Raw genomic sequence first — 19,566 nt, forward strand, 5'->3', positions numbered from 1 at the left:
CTCTCCTTTTCCTTCCTTCCTTGTCACCCCATTTCCACACTACCCCACTGAGTCTGCCTCCAGGGGGACACTAATCCCTGCCCTCCCAGGACCCAGGGTCTCCCTGGGGCTGTGAGGCATCTCCACTGCCCCTCCCTCGTCTGCTGCCCTCTGGTTTGGCCTTGACCTCCCTCCCCAGATTACGGGCTGGTCTGGAATTGAGCACACACCACGGTGAAGTGGTGGGCAGTCACAGCTGGTCAGTCTGTCTTTCTGTCCCTTCTCATCCAAAGATTCAGAACGGTACCCACTGTAACGGGCCTTCTTCCCAGTATTCAAAGCATCACCATGTGGCCTGATTTCGTTTTTCCTCCCAATGGAATTGGACTTGGTTCTAGAAACATGATGCATTCTATTCAGTATGTTATTGACCAAAAGCATCTCTTTGGGATCAAGAGATCTTTGGAAACCCACAATGTTCAAGAAAAACATTCAGCCGTCTTAGACACATCTCTTGTCATTTGCCTCTGGACTTTTTATTCCTTTAGCCCAGAATAATATTTATTCTTTGCTTCATCTGACTGAATCACAGTGAATATTTATACCTTGAACCAAGCACACAGCAGAGAATGCGAGGCTTGGGGGATTTTTGCAAAGCTGTCCTGGTTAAGGGTCTTGCAATTCTCCCAGGAGTTTATTCTCCTGGTGTAAATCTGACTCGGAGATTTCTCACAGCTCTCCGTGCTCAAAAGCCTCTCATTCTCTGGCACTGGGACCCGAGCATTCCGCTATTCGACAGCGGGATAAGCACGTGAAGGGCACTGCCCTCCTGCTCCCTAGGGTCTGGCCCCTCTGCCGCCGTGATCAGAGGTTTGCAGCCGGACCTTGGCTTCTCTTCCTTCCCAGCCCCCAGCCTCCATCCTGTCCCTGCCAGAGATGTAAGGAGAAGGAAGCTCAACCCAGTTGGTTTTCAGCTTGTCTGTCCACTCTAGGGAGGAAAGGAGGAGTCAGCTTAGTGGGGGAGGCCAGGGTCAGCCCTCGCAGGGTCTGGCATCTGGCCGGCCTCTGGGGTCCAGCCCCTCCGTCTGTCTGGATGGTGCCTGAGGCCTTCTGCCTTGGGTGCCCGCTGTTTGCGCAGCCTGAGAACAGATCTGCGCCCCCTCACTCTGTGCCCCAGGAGCCTCCCTCAGAGTAGGAATTCTAGAAACACCCTTTCTGTAAAGCTGAATGAGTGAAGGAACCCGCAACAGGGTGGAGAGCTGAGATTGCAGGGCTGTACCTGAGGAAAAACAAATGTGACCTTTCTTGTTTTCAGCCTCTGCATTTGCCTGGAACTCTGCTTAATTCAACCTTTTTTTTTCTTTTTTTTTTTTGAATGAGGAGGGGAAACACTCCACTTTCTCAATCCAGTTAAAGAGGCACCTGTATGCCACTGGGCTGGGCTCACCTGTTGAGCTCACAGGATAGGGAAGAATCCACCCTTGTCCCCACGGAATCTGCCCTCTCGACTGAGGTCCGGAGGAAGGAGGAAATGTGGGGTGCAAGTGCCCGACCACAGCAGGTATGTAGCTCAGGGCACAGATACCCTTCTCGCCTAGGCCCACCTCCATGCTGTCCCCAGGCCCCCGTGGAGGACTTTGGGGGAGGTGAGCCTGCGGGAATCATTCAGCAGCTGCATCCCACGCTAGAGCGCAGGGCTCTGTGAGCGGTGATTTGGGCCCCTCTGCCTGCACCCTACCTCTCTCAGGAGTCTCGTTGCCTCTCTGGGACCTTGCATCCAGGTCCTTCAAGGTCTGTCCTCTCAAGGTAGAGTGTCATTCCCATTTTACAGATGAGGACAATCAGATTCAAAGAGGTCAAGCGACATGCCCAGGTTCACACAGTTGGAAGGCTGCAGAGCCAGGCCTCAGCCCTCCTGGTTATGCAGTGCTGTCCCCACCACCGTGAGAGGGCTCCTGTGCTGGGGACACGCCAGCAGGGGTGACAGGAGCAGCTGGGGTGACAGGAGCAGGCGGCGTTCGAGCTGGGCCTTGAGGGGTGGGCAGCATCTCAGCAGATGTAGAAAAGGTGGGAAGAGGGCAGAGGGCACAGAGAGAGTGAGTCAGAGAGACAGGAAGTGCAGGCCAGGCCTCAGGGGAGGCTGATGGCCCGGGAGGAGCCCAGGTCATCTGAAGAGGCAGCCCCCGTGTCTGACCCGCCAGTCCCCTCTGAGGCAGCACAAGCTCCTGAGGCATCGCTCACCATTAGCCAGTGCAACTCCAGCTTTACCAACTGTCCCAGCCAAAGCCTTCGGCTTTATGTCAGGGGAAGGTCACAGTGGCCCATATAACATCACTCTGCTACACCGCTGTGGGCAGCGGCCCTCTCTGAACTGTGGTCTATGCAATAAGGACCTTTGCAGTAATTTGCAAGGAGAAAAAAAAGTGGCTTATGCAAAAAAAAAAAAAGGAAATTATTGGTGCCTTTTGGGGAAGGGCAGGGATAGATCCGGTACTTCCAGTAGAGCTTGATTCAGAGGCTCACGTGATGCCATCAGGAGAGAGGCAGCTCTTGGCTCCACCTCTGCTGAAGGTTGGTTTCATTGTCAGGTCCCAGCAGCTCAAGATTCAGGCCATCCTTCCTGTTGTTAGGTCCAGTAAGGAACGTCTGACCCAAAGATCCTCTGGAAAGGCTCATTTCATGTCATTGCTCTGCCTGGGACATTTACCCCTCCCCAGTGAGAAGCTCTCAAGTCCCATGGCCGCCATGTTGCTAAGCTGGATTTATCCCCCCCCCCCCGCCCAAAGTTCATGATCTAGGAGTGGGGGAGGGGTGCTACTCCAGAGGGTAATTAGGGTACTCCTTCCAGGGGAAGCGTGCAGAGGAAAGATGGAGAAAAACAGAGGCTCACCCTACACACAATACATTACAAAACCCATTCTACCAAAGTTGGTTCTCACCTGGTTTGGGGAACCTGGAGGAGAGACAATGACCTTGAAAACGTGCAGCCCTCTCAGCATGGCCTGAGGCCAGGCTGGGACACCAGGCCTGCCTGCTAGAGCAGCCAGCTGCTAACCAAGCCAGAGGATGGGCACAGATCATGCCAAAGGGGAGCCACACTTGAATTTCAGGGTCAGAAGGTGAGAGGTCAAAGCAGGGGGTCAGGGCAAGGTGGGATCAGGCCCTCGGCACCCTAAGCACCGGATCGGGTGGGACGCAGTGTAACACATCCGCCTAAATCTCAAGTTTCCATCTTTTCTCTACAATGGCGCCACTTTGAAAGGAGCCGGTGGTAGGATCCCTCAGTTGCTTTTTTTTCCTTTCCTTCTCTAGCCTTCAAATGATTCCAGAGCCCCAATTTTGCCTTGGGCAACCCACATCAATCCAAGTTAAAAAGACTTCCAAGGGCTTCCCTGGTGGCGCAGTGGTTAAGAATCCACCTGCTAATGCAGGGGACACAGGTTCGAGCCCTGGTCCGGGAAGATCCCACATGCCACAGAGCAACTAAGCCCGTGCGCCACAACTACTGAAGCCCACGCGCCTAGAGCCCGTGCTCCACAACAAGAGAAGCCACCGCAAGGAAAAGCCCGCGCACCGCAATGAAGAGTAGCCCCCGCTCGCCGCCACTAGAGAAAGCCCGCGCGCAGCAACAAAGACCCAACGCAGCCAAAAATAAATAAATAAATTTATAAAAAAAAAAAAAAAGATTTCCCCAGAGCATGTTTTCTCCTGTAAAACTGGCCACAGAAACTACTCTAATAGGGAAGATATGAGCTCACCACCTCATCCCCTACCTGCATCTTCCCTTCTCTGCCTCAGCTGCTGAATTAGGGGCAGCTGAGGCTGCCTGGTCCTCTGTCTTGTGCAAATTAGAGAAAAAAAATAAAACAAAACAAGGAACATTCCTGGGGCAGATGCAGCCCCCCATCAGGGTACAAGGTCTGAAGCAGGGCACACACAGGCTGGATTTCAGCACCCACCACATCTCACCCAGGAGCCCTTGGACAGGGCACAACCTGCAGAGTTGTCCGTGGCACTTTTGGTAGGTTACAGGAAGGGGAAGGTCCCCGACCCCAGCACACCAGCACCCAGAGGGGAGGCAGAGAGAGGGGGCTGATCCCTCTGGCACCCCCTCCCCAAGGTAAAAGACTCCACTGATGGAGACAAATATAATTGTCATTAAAACAAATCATCAGGTTTTTTTATTTGGCAGAAGCATGGCACTCTGTAGCTTTCAGTGAGTGGTCACCCTCAGTTTCTCTTTTGATCCTCTCAAAAAAACCTGTCGGGTAAAGGGGCAGATATTTCTCACTTCCTTTTTACAAATAAGGAAGCTGGGATCTAAGGGGTTGATTTGCTTATCCTTGTCTCATGGCTAGCAGGAGGCAGAGCGAGAACTATAAGCCAGGCTTGTTGAAATCGAATCCAGGGCTCTTTTATTTGTTTCTACTCTGTGTTAAAATTTAAATATCTGACCTGTCAGGAAATCCTGTTAGCTTTACCTCCAAAATACTGCATATCCAGAATCTGACCACTTCTCATACCCTCGCTGCCACCATCTCTTGCCTGAATTATTGTAACAGCCTTGTAACTGATCCCCTGCATCTGCCCTTGCCTTGCAGGCTGCTTTCCACACAGCCACCAACTGATGTTCTCTTCTTAAAACTTGAGGTCATGTCATGTGTCTGCTTCAAACCTTGCGGTGGCTTCCCTTCTTTCACAGTGGTGCAGAAGGCCACGCCCACACCCTTCACTGGCCTCATCCCCTGACATCCCCCCTCTGCCCACTCAGTTCCAGCCACCCTGGCTTCCTAGCTGTTGGCTTCCACCGCAGGGCCTTTGCACATGCTGCCTTCTCTGCCTGAACATCCTCCAGCACTGCTGGGTGCTCTCTCTCTCTTCTTCAGGTCTTACCCTAATGTTACTTTCCCAGTGAGGTCTTTCTTGACCACTCCGTTGAAAATGATGGCTCCCCACCACCCCATACTTCCTTTCCTTTTCTCCAGAGCCCTTTCCGCCCGTGTCACTCCATTCATCAGTTTTTCCAAGCTAGAATCGTTCCTGCAGGGCAGGGAGTTTGTCTGTTTTCCCAGCCCTAGAACAAGGCATAGCAGGTGCTCCCCAAATGCTAAGGGAGTGAAAGACTGAATACACTGCCCTGGTGTGGGAGGCAGCTTGCTGTCCTTTCTTCACAAGGACAGATGTGGTGGTGGTGTAATAAGATGCCCTCTGAATAGCAAGTGTGGAGAAAGAAAAGTCTCCCTTCCTGGAGTGGTAGCCCTTTGCAGCCAGTCCCCTGGCATTCAGTTACTTCCTCACCCAGCGCTGAGTAATGTAACCTGGTGACCTTCTGGAGACCCGCACCTGAGAGACTCTTTTGTTAGGGCAGAACCGTATCTCCTGGAACCTTTTTCTTTCTTTTTTTTTTTTTTTAATTTATTTACTTATTTGGCTGCGTTGGGTCTTTGTTGCTGTGCACGGGGTTTCTCTAGTTGCAGCAAACGGGGGCTACTCTTCTCTGTGGTGCGCGGGCTTCTCATCGTGGTGGCTTCTCTTGTTGCGGAGCACGGGCTCTAGGTACGTGGGCTTCAGTAGCTGTGGCACGAGGGCTCAGTAGTTGTGGCTCATGGGCTCTAGGGCACAGGCTCAGTAGTTGTAGCTCACGGGCTCAGTAGTTGTGGCACACAGGCTTAGTTGCTCCACAGCATGTGGGATCTTCCCGGACCAGGGCTCGAACCCGTGTCCCCTGCATTGGCAGGCGGATTCTTAACCACTGCGCCACCAGGGAAGTCCTCTTGGAACATTTATTTTAAATTTTTTTTAAAGTTTCTAGGAACTGAGCCTGTCAGAAATCTTCAGATTCCCCTTGCTTTGTCCCCACTTGTCTGACATGCTCTGGGGAGAGGAGAAGACAAAAACGGAGGCCAGGAAAGGAAACAGGGGTGGCTTGGATGGAGGACCGGGGTAAGTGGACCTCTTTGTCTTCCCTGAGTGGCGCCCCCTTGGGGATGAGGAGGGCTGGGCCAGCCGCCCCGGCAGCCTAAGCAGCAGCCACTCAGAAGCCCCGGAGCAGGTACCTCTCAGCACGGAGCCCCCAGATCCTGTGCTGCTCTTAGGGTCCCTGCTGCCTGGATTCGGGGGGAACGGGGGCTTTCAGGTGCCAGGAAGAGGCAGTAAAGCAGTGGAAGAAGACAATAAAACCCAGCATATGTCCTCACAGCCAGGCGGAGAGGCAGATGCCTAAAGGGATGGTCAGGGGCAGTGGTGGATGGCAGAGGAACCGGGGGGCAAGGTGAGGTGAGGTGACAGCGCCTCCTCCCCATCAGCGCGGCCCTCGGGAATCCCCAATGAGGCCTTGATTTCCTTGATCAATTCCATAAAAACATGCTTCACAGCATGTTTCCCATGTTCACGGCAGCATTATTCCCAACAGCCGAAACATGGAAGCAACCACTGTCCCTGGACAGACGGATGGATGAACAAAATGTGGTCTATACATACAGTGGAAGAGGATTCAGCCTTAAATTCAGCCACTTGCTTCAACATGCATGAACCTTGAGAATATTAGGTCAAGTGAAATATGCCAGTCACAAAAGGACTACTACTGTGTGATCCCACTTATACGAGGGGTTTAGTCAAATTCATAGAGTCAGAAGGTAGAATGGAGGTTGCCAGACGCCAGTGGAGAGGGGAATGGGGACTTGTTTAGTGAGTGTGCAGTTTCAGTTTGAGATGAAATGTTCTGGAGACAGACGATGATTATGATGGTTGCACAACAACGTCAATATACTTAATGCCATTGAACTGTGCACTTAAAATGGTTAAAATGGTAAATTTTTTTTTTGGCCGCACTGCACGGGGTTGTGGGATCTTAGCTCCCAAGCCAGGGATTGAACCCGCGCCCCCAGTAGGGAAAGTGCGGAGTCCTAACCACTGGACCGCCAGGGAAGTCCCTTAAAATGGTAAATTTTATTTATATTTTACCACAATTAAAAAATGGGGGAGGTCAACTATTCAACATGGAGGCGGAGGTCGATAAGCTGGAACTGATGAAAAATCCGGTTACACCCTTAAAGGAATTGTCAGCAATAAAGTCTCGCTATCAAACTTTGCATGCACGCTTTAAACCAACTGCTGTCAAGCATAAAGAGACTAAGAGCCGCATGTGTGCTACTTTCAATAAGACTATGACCTTGATACAAGAACTACAAAAGCAAACAGACCTGAAGCTGTTACCACTGACTGACGAGGAGAAAACTGCGGCAGAGCAATTAAGAGCTCACATGTCAGACTTATGATGAAGAAACGGACTTGCAAAAGGGAACTCTAATGGGGAAGAGATCAATTCCAGAGAGATTTAGGAAGCTGTCTTGTTAGCATCTGATGACTGTTTGTGGCGGGATGACAAAGGAGATTGGGCTTGGGTTACTGGATAGTGATGCCTTCCACGAGAGAGGGGAATACAAGAAGGGCAGATATGGTGCTCATAATGTTCAGCCAAAGGGATGGAATGGAAATAAAGAGTTTTAAAAAAATTTTTTTTAAAAATGGGGGAAAAAACACTTCAAAATTCAGCTGCTTAGGAGAATGTGTGTTTGGATGCATTTTCCCTGCAAAATCTATTGGCCAGGTATTTATTTGGGAGAGGGGCATAGCACAATGGGCAAGAGGATCAGTTTCAGAGACATATTTCCTGAACTGAGACTCCCAGCTTCTCACCCGGCAGGCACGTGACCTCGGGAAAGTCAGTGCCTCTATGTGCCTCATTTCCTCAGCTGTAAAATGGGGATAATGATAGTACTTACCCCATACGGCTTGTTAAAAAGGTAAAAAGGGGTAATGTGTTAAGCGCTCGGCACAGCTCCTGACATACAGCAAATCCTCCAAACAAATGTTCACTCTCATTAAAGCTATATACTGTGCATAAAAGAACACAGGAGGGACTTCCCTGGTGGTGCAGTGGTTAAGAATCTGCCTGCCAATGCAGGGGACACAGGTTCGAGCCCTGGTGCGGGAAGATCCCACATGCCGTGGAGCAGCTAATCCAGTGCGCCACAACTACTGAGCCTGCGCTCTAGAGCCTGTGAGCCACAACTACTGAGCCCTCGTGCCACAACTACTGAAGCTTGCACTACTAGAGCCCGTGCTCCGCAACAAGAGAAGCCATGGCAATGAGAAGCCTGCGCACCAGAACGAAGAGTAGCCCCTGCTCGCCGCAACTAGAGAAACCCCGTGTGCAGCAACGAAGACCCAACGCAGCCAAATATTAATTAATTAATTAAAAAAAAAAAAAAAAGAACACAGGACTTCACAGGAAAAGCAGTTACCCAATCCAGCACTCTTAGAAATGTGCCACACAGTCTAAAGTTTGGACCAAACAGAACACCCATCAGAAGTCAGCAATGCTCTATCATACACAGGGGTGTTTCTTTATTTTAACAGTTGCTGGGAATCAGGGTCAGTAACTACAGATCTAGTAGCAGTTGATGGAGCACTGTCAGTTGAGTCAGCATATATTTACTGAGAACTTGTTTTGGGCACGGGAAACAGATGGGAACAAACAGAGCACCCCCACCCTCAGGGAGTGTGCGTTCTAGTGGGAGAGTGAAGGACTCCCCCACTCCTCGGTGAGTCATAATGAAACAAAGTTACATCATGAAAACATGGACAAGCAGGAGACAATAACAAGAACACAACTAAAATAAAAATAGTCATTTTTGGAAGAAGATGTGGCTCAAGTCAGCTTAGGACACCCTTACAGGCAGACCATGCCCGAGGTTGGCCGAGAGGATTATAGAATGGTATAGCCACTTTGGAAAATAGTTTGGCAGTTCCTCAGAAAGTTAAACATAAAGTATGACCTCCAGGTATACAGAGAAATAAAAACATATGTCCACACAAAAACTGTACACAAATTTCATAGCAGCATTATTTGTCATAGCCAAAAGGTGGAAACAATTCTTTGTTGTTCAATTCATCATCCAGTGAATGGATAAACCAAATGTGCCACACCCATACCCTGAAATATTATTTGGCCATAAAAAGGAATAATAACCTGCTACAACATGGATGAACCTTGAAAACATCACACTAAGTGAAAGAAGGCAGTCACAAAAGACCACATATGGCATGATTCCATTCATATGCAATGTCCATAATAGGGAAATCTATAGCAACAGCAAGCAGATTAGTGGTTGCCTAGGGCTCGGGGTGGAGGAAGAAGTGGGCCTGTTAATGGGCTCAGGGTCGTTTCTTTTTGGGGTGATGAAAATGGTCTAAAAATGGTTGTGGAGATGGTTGCACAACTCTGTGAATATACTAAAAACCACTGAATATGCATTTTAAATGAATGAATTATGTGGTATGTGAATTATATCTCAATAAAACTGTTTTATATCTATATATATATATATATTTTTTTTTTTTTAAATTTTTGGCCGCGTTGGGTCTTCGTTGCTGTGCGCGGGCTTTCTCTAGTTGCGGCGAGCAGGGGCTACTCTTTCGTTGTGGTGCGGGGGCTTCTCACTGCGGTGGCTTTTCTTTGTTGTGGAGCACAGGCTCTAGGCGTGCGGGCTTCGGTAGTTGTGGCCCATGGGCTCAGTAGTTGTGGCTTGCAGGCTCTAGAGCGCAGGCTCAGTAGTTGTGGCGCACGGGCTTAGTTGCTCTGCGGCATGTGGGATCTTCCTTGACCAGGGCTCGAACCCATGTCCCCTGCATTGGCAGGCGGATTCTTAACCACTGTGCCACCAGGGAAGTCCCATATATATTTTTTAAAAAAAGGAATTTCCAGCTGAACTGGAGTAGAGGGAGCGTGAAGGGTGAGAGAGTCTACTCCAGTAGTTCAGGGCAGAAATAATGAAGGTCTGAGTCAAGGCTGTGGTCATGAGGGTGGAGAACAGGCGCCTGAATGTGGAGACGAGGTAGAGCCCACAGGGTTGTGTGTATGTGTACTGTTGTCGTTGTCGTTCTCGTTGGAAGGGAGCTAATAACAGCTCGTATTTATTGAGCTCCTTCTGTATGGCCGCGACCCATGGAACATCTCCTTTGTTGCTCACTGTAACTCTCTAAGAAGGGCTGTTTTTATTCTGGGAAACTGAGGCACAGAGGGATTCAGGAATTTGCCAGGCTAACACAGGATGTGGTGGAACTGGAATTTGCACCAAGTGGTTCGACTCTGAAGCCTCATTCCTCTAACCCCCAGGCTTCTGGGTGGGTGAGCTGGAGGAGAGAACGTCTCTCTCTGAGCGATGAACAGGTTTGCAAGGCAGAAACAGAGACACAAACGTAGAGAACAAACGTTTGGACACCAAGGGGAGGAAGGGGGGATGGGATGAATCGGGAGATTGGGATTGACATATATACACTAATAGGTATAAAATAGATAACTAACGAGAACCTGCTGTAGAGCACAGGGAACTGTACTTCGCTGTACAGTAGACACTCACACAACATTGTAAAACAACTGTACCCCAGTAAAGAAAGAAAGGGAGGGAAGGAGGGTGGGAGGGAGGGAGGAAGGAAGGAAGGAAGGAAGGGAGAAATACTGTGGGAATCACCAGGTACATATCAGGTGGCAGAGAAAGTTTGAATTACCTATATATTAGGACCAAACCAGGACAAGCTAGAGCATTCCAAACTTGGAACAAGGGGTCCTATATAAAATTAATATTTAAACAAAAGTATATATAAACTATATACAGTTTTTCAAAAACAAAAGAATACTGGGACTTCCCTGGTGGCGCAGTGGTTAAGAATCCGCCTGCCAACGCAGGGAACACGGGTTTGAGCCCTGGTCCGGGAAGATCCCACATGCCATGGAGCAACTAAGCCCATGCGCCACAACTACTGAAGCCCACATGCTGCAACTACTGAAGCCCGTGTGCCTAGAGCCTGTGCTCCACAACAAAGAGAAGCCACCGCAATGAGAAGGCCACGCACTGCAATGAAGAGTAGCCCCCACTCGCCTCAACTAGAGAAAGCCCACATGCAGCAACAAAGACCCAACGCAGCCAAAAATAAATAAAAATAAAAATAAATAAATTTTTTTTTTTAGTATTAGTTGTTTTGTTTTTTTATACTGCAGGTTCTTATTAGTCATCAGTTTTATAGACATCAGTGTATACATGTCAATCCCAATCGCCCAATTCAGCACACCACCATCCCCACCCCACCGCAGTTTTCCCCCCTTGGTGTCCATATGTATGTTCTCTACATCTGTGTCTCAACTTCTGCCCTGCAAGCCGGCTCATCTGTACCATTTTTCTAGGTTCCACATACATGCGTTAATATACGATATTTGTTTTTCTCTTTCTGACTTACTTCACTCTGTATGACAGTCTCTAGATCCATCCACGTCTCAACAAATGACTCAATTTCGTTCCTTTTTATGGCTGAGTAATATTACATTGTATATATGTACCACATCTTCTTTATCCATTCATCTGTCAATGGACAAAAAATAAAAATAAATAAATTTAAAAAAAAAAGAATACTGATGGAGGGGCAAGGATTTGGGGGGAAGGGGACAAGTTTAGCCTGGGACATGATGAATTTGAGATGCCTCTGGGATATCCAGTAGATATTCCATGTAACAACGGGTTAATGGAGCAGGAGCTTGAGAGAGAGGAGGCCAGGAAATGACAGATTTCCACACCATCGAATATATTTGTTCTCCTGGGGAGTGAATGAGAGCACGTGTAAGAGTCTAGTCGGAAGAGGGGAAGAGGAGAGAAACAACGATGGAGACCTGAGGTTCCTGATACTTAGGGCGGGGGGCAGAGGAAGAGCGGCCAGAGGAGGAGGTGGGGAACAGTCGGGAAGCAAAAGGAAAGGCTCACCGGGGACTGAGCCCTGGGCACCCAGAAGGGGAGGTTGGAGGTGTCAGCCCTTAGGCGGGGTGAGGACGGGCAGCCACTGGGAGTCAGAGGAGGGACATTTCAGATCACAGTGGGGGAGGAGGGAGTGAGGGTGAGGCGAGGAGACAGGGAGCGCAGACCTATGTGACAATCACTGAAGACGGTCCTTCTACCGGCACCTGGTAGGGAGAGCAGGAGAGAGAGTGCCTAATCCTCCGGTCCTGGATGCCTCCGGACACCAGCCGAGCCCCAGTGGGTGTCTGTGATCTGGAGGCTCCCAGGCCGCCCTTCCTGCAGCGAAGAATGCAAATGATCACGGAAGGATACAGATGACCACCGTCTCTCAACCAAGAGCAAGGAACAGCGAGGGTTTCTGTTTTACTGCTTTGGGAGCATATTCAGGGTTTCAGCAATATAGAAAAGTTAGCTGAGGTCTGAGGGTTTTTTAAACTCTAGAGCATGTTTATTGTGATACAAAATTGGTTGCAATGGGCTTTGACCAAAGTTTGAATTCTGCTCAGAAAGCCGGACTGTGCCACTACTCTTTCTCGGGTGTCATGCTTGAGGAAAATCTGATCTCACGTAAAAGCAGCGACCACAGCCGAAATGGCTAGCCAGCTGCCACCAGTCATCCCCCACCTGCCCTTAACCTCTGCAACTCCTGTCCTATGCCGCCACGTCCGAGCACGCCGCATAGGACACCACCTATCCTTCAGGACCCTTTCACGTCACCGTCTCTAGATAAACACTTGCTGAATGACTGAATGACCCACCCACCTGGCAGCAGCTCTCCCCACCAGTGCTTTCAGGTGAAAATGGGGGTCACTTCTCACTATTACCCCAATGAGGGCTCCACCCTCATTGCTTTTTTTAGCCCAAGAAGCAAAACCTGGGACTTTCCTGCGGCTAAGACTCCACGCTTCCACTGCAGGGGGCATGGGTTCGACCCCTGGTCAGGGAACTGAGATCCCACATGACGTGCAGTGCAGCCAAAAATAAATACATATCAATAAATAAAATATGATTAAATAAAAAGCAAGAAGCAAAACTTTCCAGGGTTGAATTGCTAATCAGCATCTACAGGGTAAAAGTGACGGAGAGTGTGGGTCATCTCCCCCAGCGGGGGTCTTTCACGGCCCTGCTGTGAACCATGGCCGCTGCAATGGCCCAGCTAGGGAGGTAATTCCACTTTTCCTTTGAGGCACTTCTCTCCCTTCCAGCTGCCCTTGAGTGTTTTGGGGGGAACAGCGTGTGGGGCTTCCTGCCCCCGCCAGAGCTAACCCAGAGGGATGGATTGCTTTTGAAGGACCTGGAGGACCCACGCCCTTCTCCTTCGCCTTGCATCCACTGTTTGTCCCTCATCCCTTCTCCGTCTGAGGATGTCCGCTAGGGTCTAGAGGGCAGGCGCGGGGCAGGGCAGCAGCTGGCCGAGGCCTAGAGGGGCTGCTTTCAAACACATTCAAACCCAAATGAACCAACGATAGATAAAACAAACCTTTAAAAAAGCAACTCCCTTAGGACAGCCCTCTGAGGCCCCGGCTGCCTCTTTCAAGACCGTGTGCTCTGCTCTCTGGAAGCAGATGGCCTGTTGGAGTTTTCTGGCAAACATTCTGCTACTCTGCTGGGACTATGCGGCCCTCCCCAGTCCCTGCCGGCTGTGCCGGTCCAGGTTGCAGCGTCTTGGGCCTGCTGGGCTCCCAGACCAGGCTAGAAGAGAACACAAAAGCCAGAGCCAGCGGGAGTAGTACGCGCCCCTCCTCACCCCAGGACCCCTGCTGCCGGGAGGAACGGCACCGCTTTGTTCTGTGAAAACCAAGATAAAGAATGGCCTGGCCCTAAACCAGCCCAGACCCAGCAGGTCGGTCCCGCCCTCCCTGGTCTCAACCCCTTTGTCAGGAGTGCACTGGGGAAGGGGCAGGAGAAGCAGAGGGGCACAGCTGCAGAGATGCAGGGGGGTCCAGCCACCCAAAGCATGACAGGTTCTCAGATGATTCAGGGGACCCTCCTGCTTGCAGAGAGCAAAAGCTCAGGGGCACGGGACGAACTTGAGGGAAGGAGGGTCAAGGCCGAAAAGCCTGGATTACTGACCTGGGGACCACATTGATCTTCCCTTGGAGTCTCCTTCAGCATCTGTACAATGGGCGCATGACCCCTGCCCTGCCACCTCACGTTCCAGCCTCGGCCTCAGCCTCAGCCTTCTCATCTTTTTTTTTTTTTTAATTTTTTTTTAAATTTTATTATTTATTTATGGCTGTGTTGGGTCTTCGTTTCTGTGCGAGGGCTTTCTCTAGTTGTGGCAAGCGGGGGCCACTCTTCATCGTGGTGCGTGGGCCTCTCACTATCGCGGCCTCTCTTGTTGTGGAGCACAGGCTCCAGACGCGCAGGCTCAATAATTGTGGCTCACGGGCCCAGTTACTCCGCGACATGTGGGATCTTCCCAGACCAGGGCTCGAACCCGTGTCCCCTGCATTGGCAGGCAGATTCTTAACCACTGCACCACCAGGGAAGCCCAGCCTTCTCACCTTTGATCCTGACTGCACAGCTCTCCTCAGACCAACTCCCGCTGCTTCTCCAGGCCCCAGGGTGGTGGAAAATGCCTCTCCCATAGCTCCCACCCACGGAGAAGAGGCCAATTCACCTGAAGAAACACCAGCACCACCTGGTTCCAAAGTCCCAGGGAAGAGACTGATTGGCCAGCTGGCTCATGCTCACCTGGGCGGAGGTGTCCTGCTGAACCACCTGGGAAGTGACCCAGCACCAGGGGAGGGGAGGGGGTAAAATGGCTGGCGGTGGACAGGCGGCTGTGATTAAGGGGGTCGCTGTGAACTGGGAGGAGGCTCCAAAAACACGTGCACCCGAGACGCTACCTTACAGAGAGGGATGCGGGAAGAGGGACGGTGAGCTGAGGCGTGGACACGCTCAGCAGGAGCAGCTGATGCGACTTGTGGGTGTGGAGTCTGCCGGAGTCCAGAGCCTCGTGCTCTGCAGAGGTCCAGCTGGAGGCGCGGATCTGGGAGCGTCAGCATCCGGGAGGCCATGGGGAGGAGATCTCCCAGGGCGAGAGAGTGGGGAGGGCTGGAAAGGGGCAGCGAGGAGCACCAGTGACGAGACTGGCAGAGCTGAAGGAGACGGTGGAGGAGCAGCCGGGGAAGCAGGAGGAAACCGAGAAAACAGGGCAAGATGGAATCCAAAGGAAGAGGCGGGAAGGGCTGGTGTCGTCAGAGGTCAGGCTAAATGAAGCCAGAAAGGTGAGCAGCTGGGGGTGGGTGTGCACAGAAAGGCCCTGGGAGGGGTGATGCTGAATCTAGAGGGACAGGTGGGAGATTCTCGGGTGGAGAAAGGGTGAAGCCCAGGCACCCAGGATGAGGAATCATCACATGCAAGGACACAGTGGGGAACTACCCTGGTGGCGCAGTGGTTAAGAATCCACCTGCCAATGCAGGGGACACGGGTTCGAGCCCTGGTCAAGGAAGATCCCACATGCCGCGGAGCAACTAAGCCCGTGCGCCACAACTACTGAGCCTGCACTCTAGAGCCTGCGAGCCACAACTACTGAGCCTGCGTGCCACAACTACTGAAGCCCGTGTGCCTAGAGCCCGTGCTCCGCAACAAGAGAAGCCACTGCAATGAGAAGCCCTCGCTTGCCACAACTAGAGAAAGCCCACCGGCAGCAATGAAGACCCAACGCAGCCAAAAATAAATAAATTTATTTAAAAAAAACAAAGACACGAGTGGGAACAGAACGCCTTGGGGGCACCTGAAGCAATATGGAATTGGCGGTGAGTGGGATGGGGGCGGCAGAGGGGTGTAGGAGGTGGAAGTGAAGAGGGAGAAAGGAGCCATACCTGGAGAGGTCTCTTAGGGCATGCCGAGCTGTCCACACCTTCTGTAGATCAGGGCTGGCAAACCGCAGCCCACAGGTCGAATCCAGTCTGCCGCCTGTCTTTGTAAATAATGTTTTATTGGAACACAGCCCCACCTAGGCTAGGATAGCGGAGTCCACCGTATGGCCTGAAAATGTATTTGACCCTCTGCAGTTTCGTTTCACCACGGAACAAGAATGAACGGGAGGATGAGACCTTGCCGGCCGCAGGGTGGGCAGCGTTGGAGTGGGTGAGGCTGCAGGCAGGGAGTGGGTAAGGGGCTGTGGCTCCCTCCTGGTGAGAGCTGGTGCCGACCTGCGCTAACGTGGTCGGGGTGACGGGGCTTAGCTTTACCGGAATGGCAAATAAAATCCTTCCATTAGTGGTGTCTGCCTGAAGCACTGGGTTGAGAAAGATGCCGAGGATATAATTCTGCTCAGCAAGAAAGACTTCACTGACCCATTGCTTAAAAATAAATAAAAATGAAGAATTCTTCTTGGGATTTGCTCACATCTGAAAATTCTGAACAGCTCCCTTTTCCTCTCCCTCTTAATGACAGGACCTAGGAGGCCTGTCTAGGTGTTTACCCATAGCCCTTGCCTGCAAGCCCATTCTGCATCCTCAGGGAGGAGATGACCAGAGATGGAAGGCAGGGTGGGGTGGGATGGTGTGGGTCCTGAGGCTGCCTGTGCTGCAGACCCCAGGAGCCAGCTCTGGGCTTTGACCAGCAGAGGCCAGTGAAGGAGGCTCCATGGGTGGAGGGAGAGGCACAGCCTGAATGGAGCCGGCAGGAGGCCTGGGCTGTGAACGACAGGGAGAGAAGGCTTAGGAGTCATCCGAGTTGCCTCTGTAAGCAGGAGTGCTGGTCCCAGGGGCAATCTAGGTGTTTGGTGGTGACCTGAGAGCCGACAGAAGAAGTTGTGAGGAAGATAATGCAGGTTAGTGCAGGTGGTTAGCATGTGGGCCTGGGTGGGACAGGAAGTGGGATCGTGAAAAGGTGATGTGACAATGCCTGATCAGCTCAGGCTCGGGGAAGGAAATATAAAGCCTCATCTTTTTCTGGGTGAGCAAAGTGGGCATGGTGGGGTCCTCCTGTCCCAGTGCCAATGCAGAGGTGCAGGCAGGGCTACGGTGGGCTGTGGCCCGGGGTTGTGGTCTGGACCGACCAAGACTTGAGCATCATTTCCCCTGAACGCTGGGGCCTCCTTTGAGACATCTGTTGACTCAAAGAAAGACACACAGCATAAGAGTTTAAGTTTTATCCAGGGTCCTGCTGAGGACTATAGCCCGGAGATGCCACTCAACAGCTCAGAGGAAAGTGCTCTGAAGAAAGAGGGGAAAAGCCAGTTTATATATGATTTTTGGCTAGGAAATACTTGCAATCAAGCATACATCTTGGTAAAAGACGACTGCTAGTCACAAAGAACAGATATCCCAAGTTAATGATTTTAGTGCTTTCTTATGTATGGGAAGATGCAAAAATATAGGGTCATGGAAATTCTTCCTGAGATATACATCTAACTATCTAGGGGCCCATTTATCCAAAGCACAAGATGTCTCATCCTGTTTTTTATCCTGAATTCCTCTCAGGGTGCACTGTTGGTGGGACTGCAGTGGGTTAAGACTTAACCCTTGTAGAACTGGGTGGTGAGCCACACTCTTTGTTCTTTGTTCACACACCTTTGGCTGCAAGTGTGCAGGATGGCTGTGAAATAAACTGTCTGCACGTGAGGAATGAAACGGGAGGAATGTTCACTTCCTCAACCTGGAAAGACAGACAGGTCTCACGTTCCTCAGCCAGGCTCTCAGAGAAAAGGAGAGATGGGGACAGAAGGCCGACTGGTTGTTGTTGCTTCAGGGGCTGCTGAGGCCCAAGAAAAATCCACTCGGGTTGCCCAAGGCCTGGCAGGGACAGAGCCTAGGCCTTGGACTCCTCCAGTGGGAAGGTCAGACTGCCCAGGCGACACGGCATGTGCCCTGCACAGGTCCACAGAGCTCCCCAGTCTCAAGAGCAGGGCAGGGGGATTCCTGTGCGTGCCCGCGGCCACCCAGGAGGACCCTGTGGGGGACATCTCGGAGCCTCCGGAGGTGGAGGCAGTGCTCAGGGACAGGAGGGGCGGCAATGATCACCCAGGACTGTGGCCCAGGCCCCTTCTCGTGTTCCTCTTCCCCTGAAATCCTCGGGACTCCTGATGAGCCCATGGAGTTGGGGGGAGGGATTCCCCGGAAATAAAAAGTGGACGATCCCCCTCAGGGAGATACAAGCTTGAGGTGAGATTAATTTAGTTTAGGAAAAATGATGTGTGTTGTTTCTTTTACATTCCAGTGTTAAGGTTCAGTCGGGAGTAACAGAGATCCTAACTTTTACCCAAAAAAGGTGATTCATTGGAAAGAGGATGAGGAAGCAGAGGGAACCTAAAGATGGAGGTACAGAACAGTGTCCCGGCACTGGAACGCCAACAAGAATCAGCCACGCCCCTTTGCCGGCCTCTGCTTCTTTTCCCCCAGGGGTGGGGCATAACCAGAGCTGACTCCTGTTGAGCACTTACTATGTGCCAGGCACTTACAGAATGGAGTACTTTACATGCGTTGTTTAATCCTCATGACAACTCCATGAGGTAGGTATTAATAATATTACTCCCATTTAGCCAATGTCTGATTGAGGCACAAAGAAGTTGAGTCATTTGCTGAAGGTCACACAGCCAGGACATGGAGGGACATATTCTCCAGAGAAACAAGGGTCATCATGAACTGGATGAGCACCCTAGATGCATCTTCTACCCCTGGCTAGCCCCCTCCCAATAACTTGACAGGCACAAGGGAGGACAGGCAGGAAGAAGGCGGACGGGTTATTGTTATCCACCAGTTTACCCGACACTTCACAGGTGTTCTCATCTCAGCCTCACCACAACTCCCTGAGGAAACGGAGACCCAGCAACGGAGTGACGGGCCTGAAGCCACTGCAGCTGCTGAGAGCTGAGGCCCGTCCAGGGTCTTGGGGGTGTTTTTTCCTCACCTCAGCCTTGGCAAGCGCAGGGGGTGCTGCTGGCCCCGTTGGTGCAGCAAAGACAGACTGTGTGCAAGGCTTTCCGACCAAGTGGTGTGTTCAAGCTCTCCAGGTCCTGACGCTACAGGAGAGGAGCGGGGGTCCGCAGTGAGGTCTCCGCGCTTGGGGAACTTGGATCCACCTGCAGGGCCTGCCTGCGGGAGCCGCCCGAGCCGCCCTTTCTGTGGCTAGGGCTTCTGAGCTCATTTCCTGTCTCGATTCTCTCTCTCAAGGTTAGGGGGGAGGGGGGCGGGGACGCGCATCCTTCCACAGAGGATGGGTGTGGCCAGGGCTGGGCGGGGCTGCGGAGAAGCGACTCGCCCCGCCCTCCGGGGGCCGGAGGTGATGGGGGGGCACTGCGGGGGCAGTTCTGACCCCTTGGCTTCCCTTTGCCGAGGCGGCTCCTGAATGGAGGTGCGGGCAGAGAGGCCCGTGGGGCTCTCAGGGGCCCTGGGGGCTGGAGGGCCAGGCCTCTCGGGAAGGGTCACAGGCCCGCGATTGATGTCCCGCTTGGAGAAGAGAAGGATAAGGAGCTTTCTGGTCACCAGGGAGTGTGCGACCAGGCACGGAAGAGCCACGCGCTCCCCTTCAGCCCCGTGGATGAGGTCTTTAGAGACCCCTGGAACCGTTCCTTCGCCGGGAGCAGGAGGGGTTTGCACCAGGTGATCCCTGAGGGGGCTTCCCACTTCCGACCCCCAGAGCTTGAGTTGAACCCCCTGGACTGTGTGCAGGAAATGCAAGTGGGGGGGGGGGGGGAGGGAGTCAGACTCCAGGAGGGCTTGTTTAAAAGTGAGCCCTGTTCCTGCCTACACCTACTAAATTAGAGGCAGGGCCCAGGATCTGC

General features: G+C 51.9%; 2 protein-coding genes across 3 annotated transcripts in view; one reads left to right on the forward strand and one right to left on the reverse strand.

Moving 5' to 3' along the window:
• The window catches only part of LBR (lamin B receptor), a 181,659-nt gene that overhangs the window by 44,512 nt on the left and 117,581 nt on the right, over positions 1 to 19,566 (reverse strand). The window lies entirely within an intron of this gene.
• Positions 6,978 to 7,256, forward strand: LOC103006040 (spindle and kinetochore-associated protein 2-like). The gene has a single exon (XM_057529568.1). It carries the CDS (start codon positions 6,978 to 6,980, stop codon positions 7,254 to 7,256), a length of 279 nt encoding a protein of 92 aa, XP_057385551.1.

The sequence above is a fragment of the Balaenoptera acutorostrata genome, chromosome 1, assembly GCF_949987535.1.
Source record: "Balaenoptera acutorostrata chromosome 1, mBalAcu1.1, whole genome shotgun sequence".
Taxonomy (NCBI): domain Eukaryota; kingdom Metazoa; phylum Chordata; class Mammalia; order Artiodactyla; family Balaenopteridae; genus Balaenoptera; species Balaenoptera acutorostrata.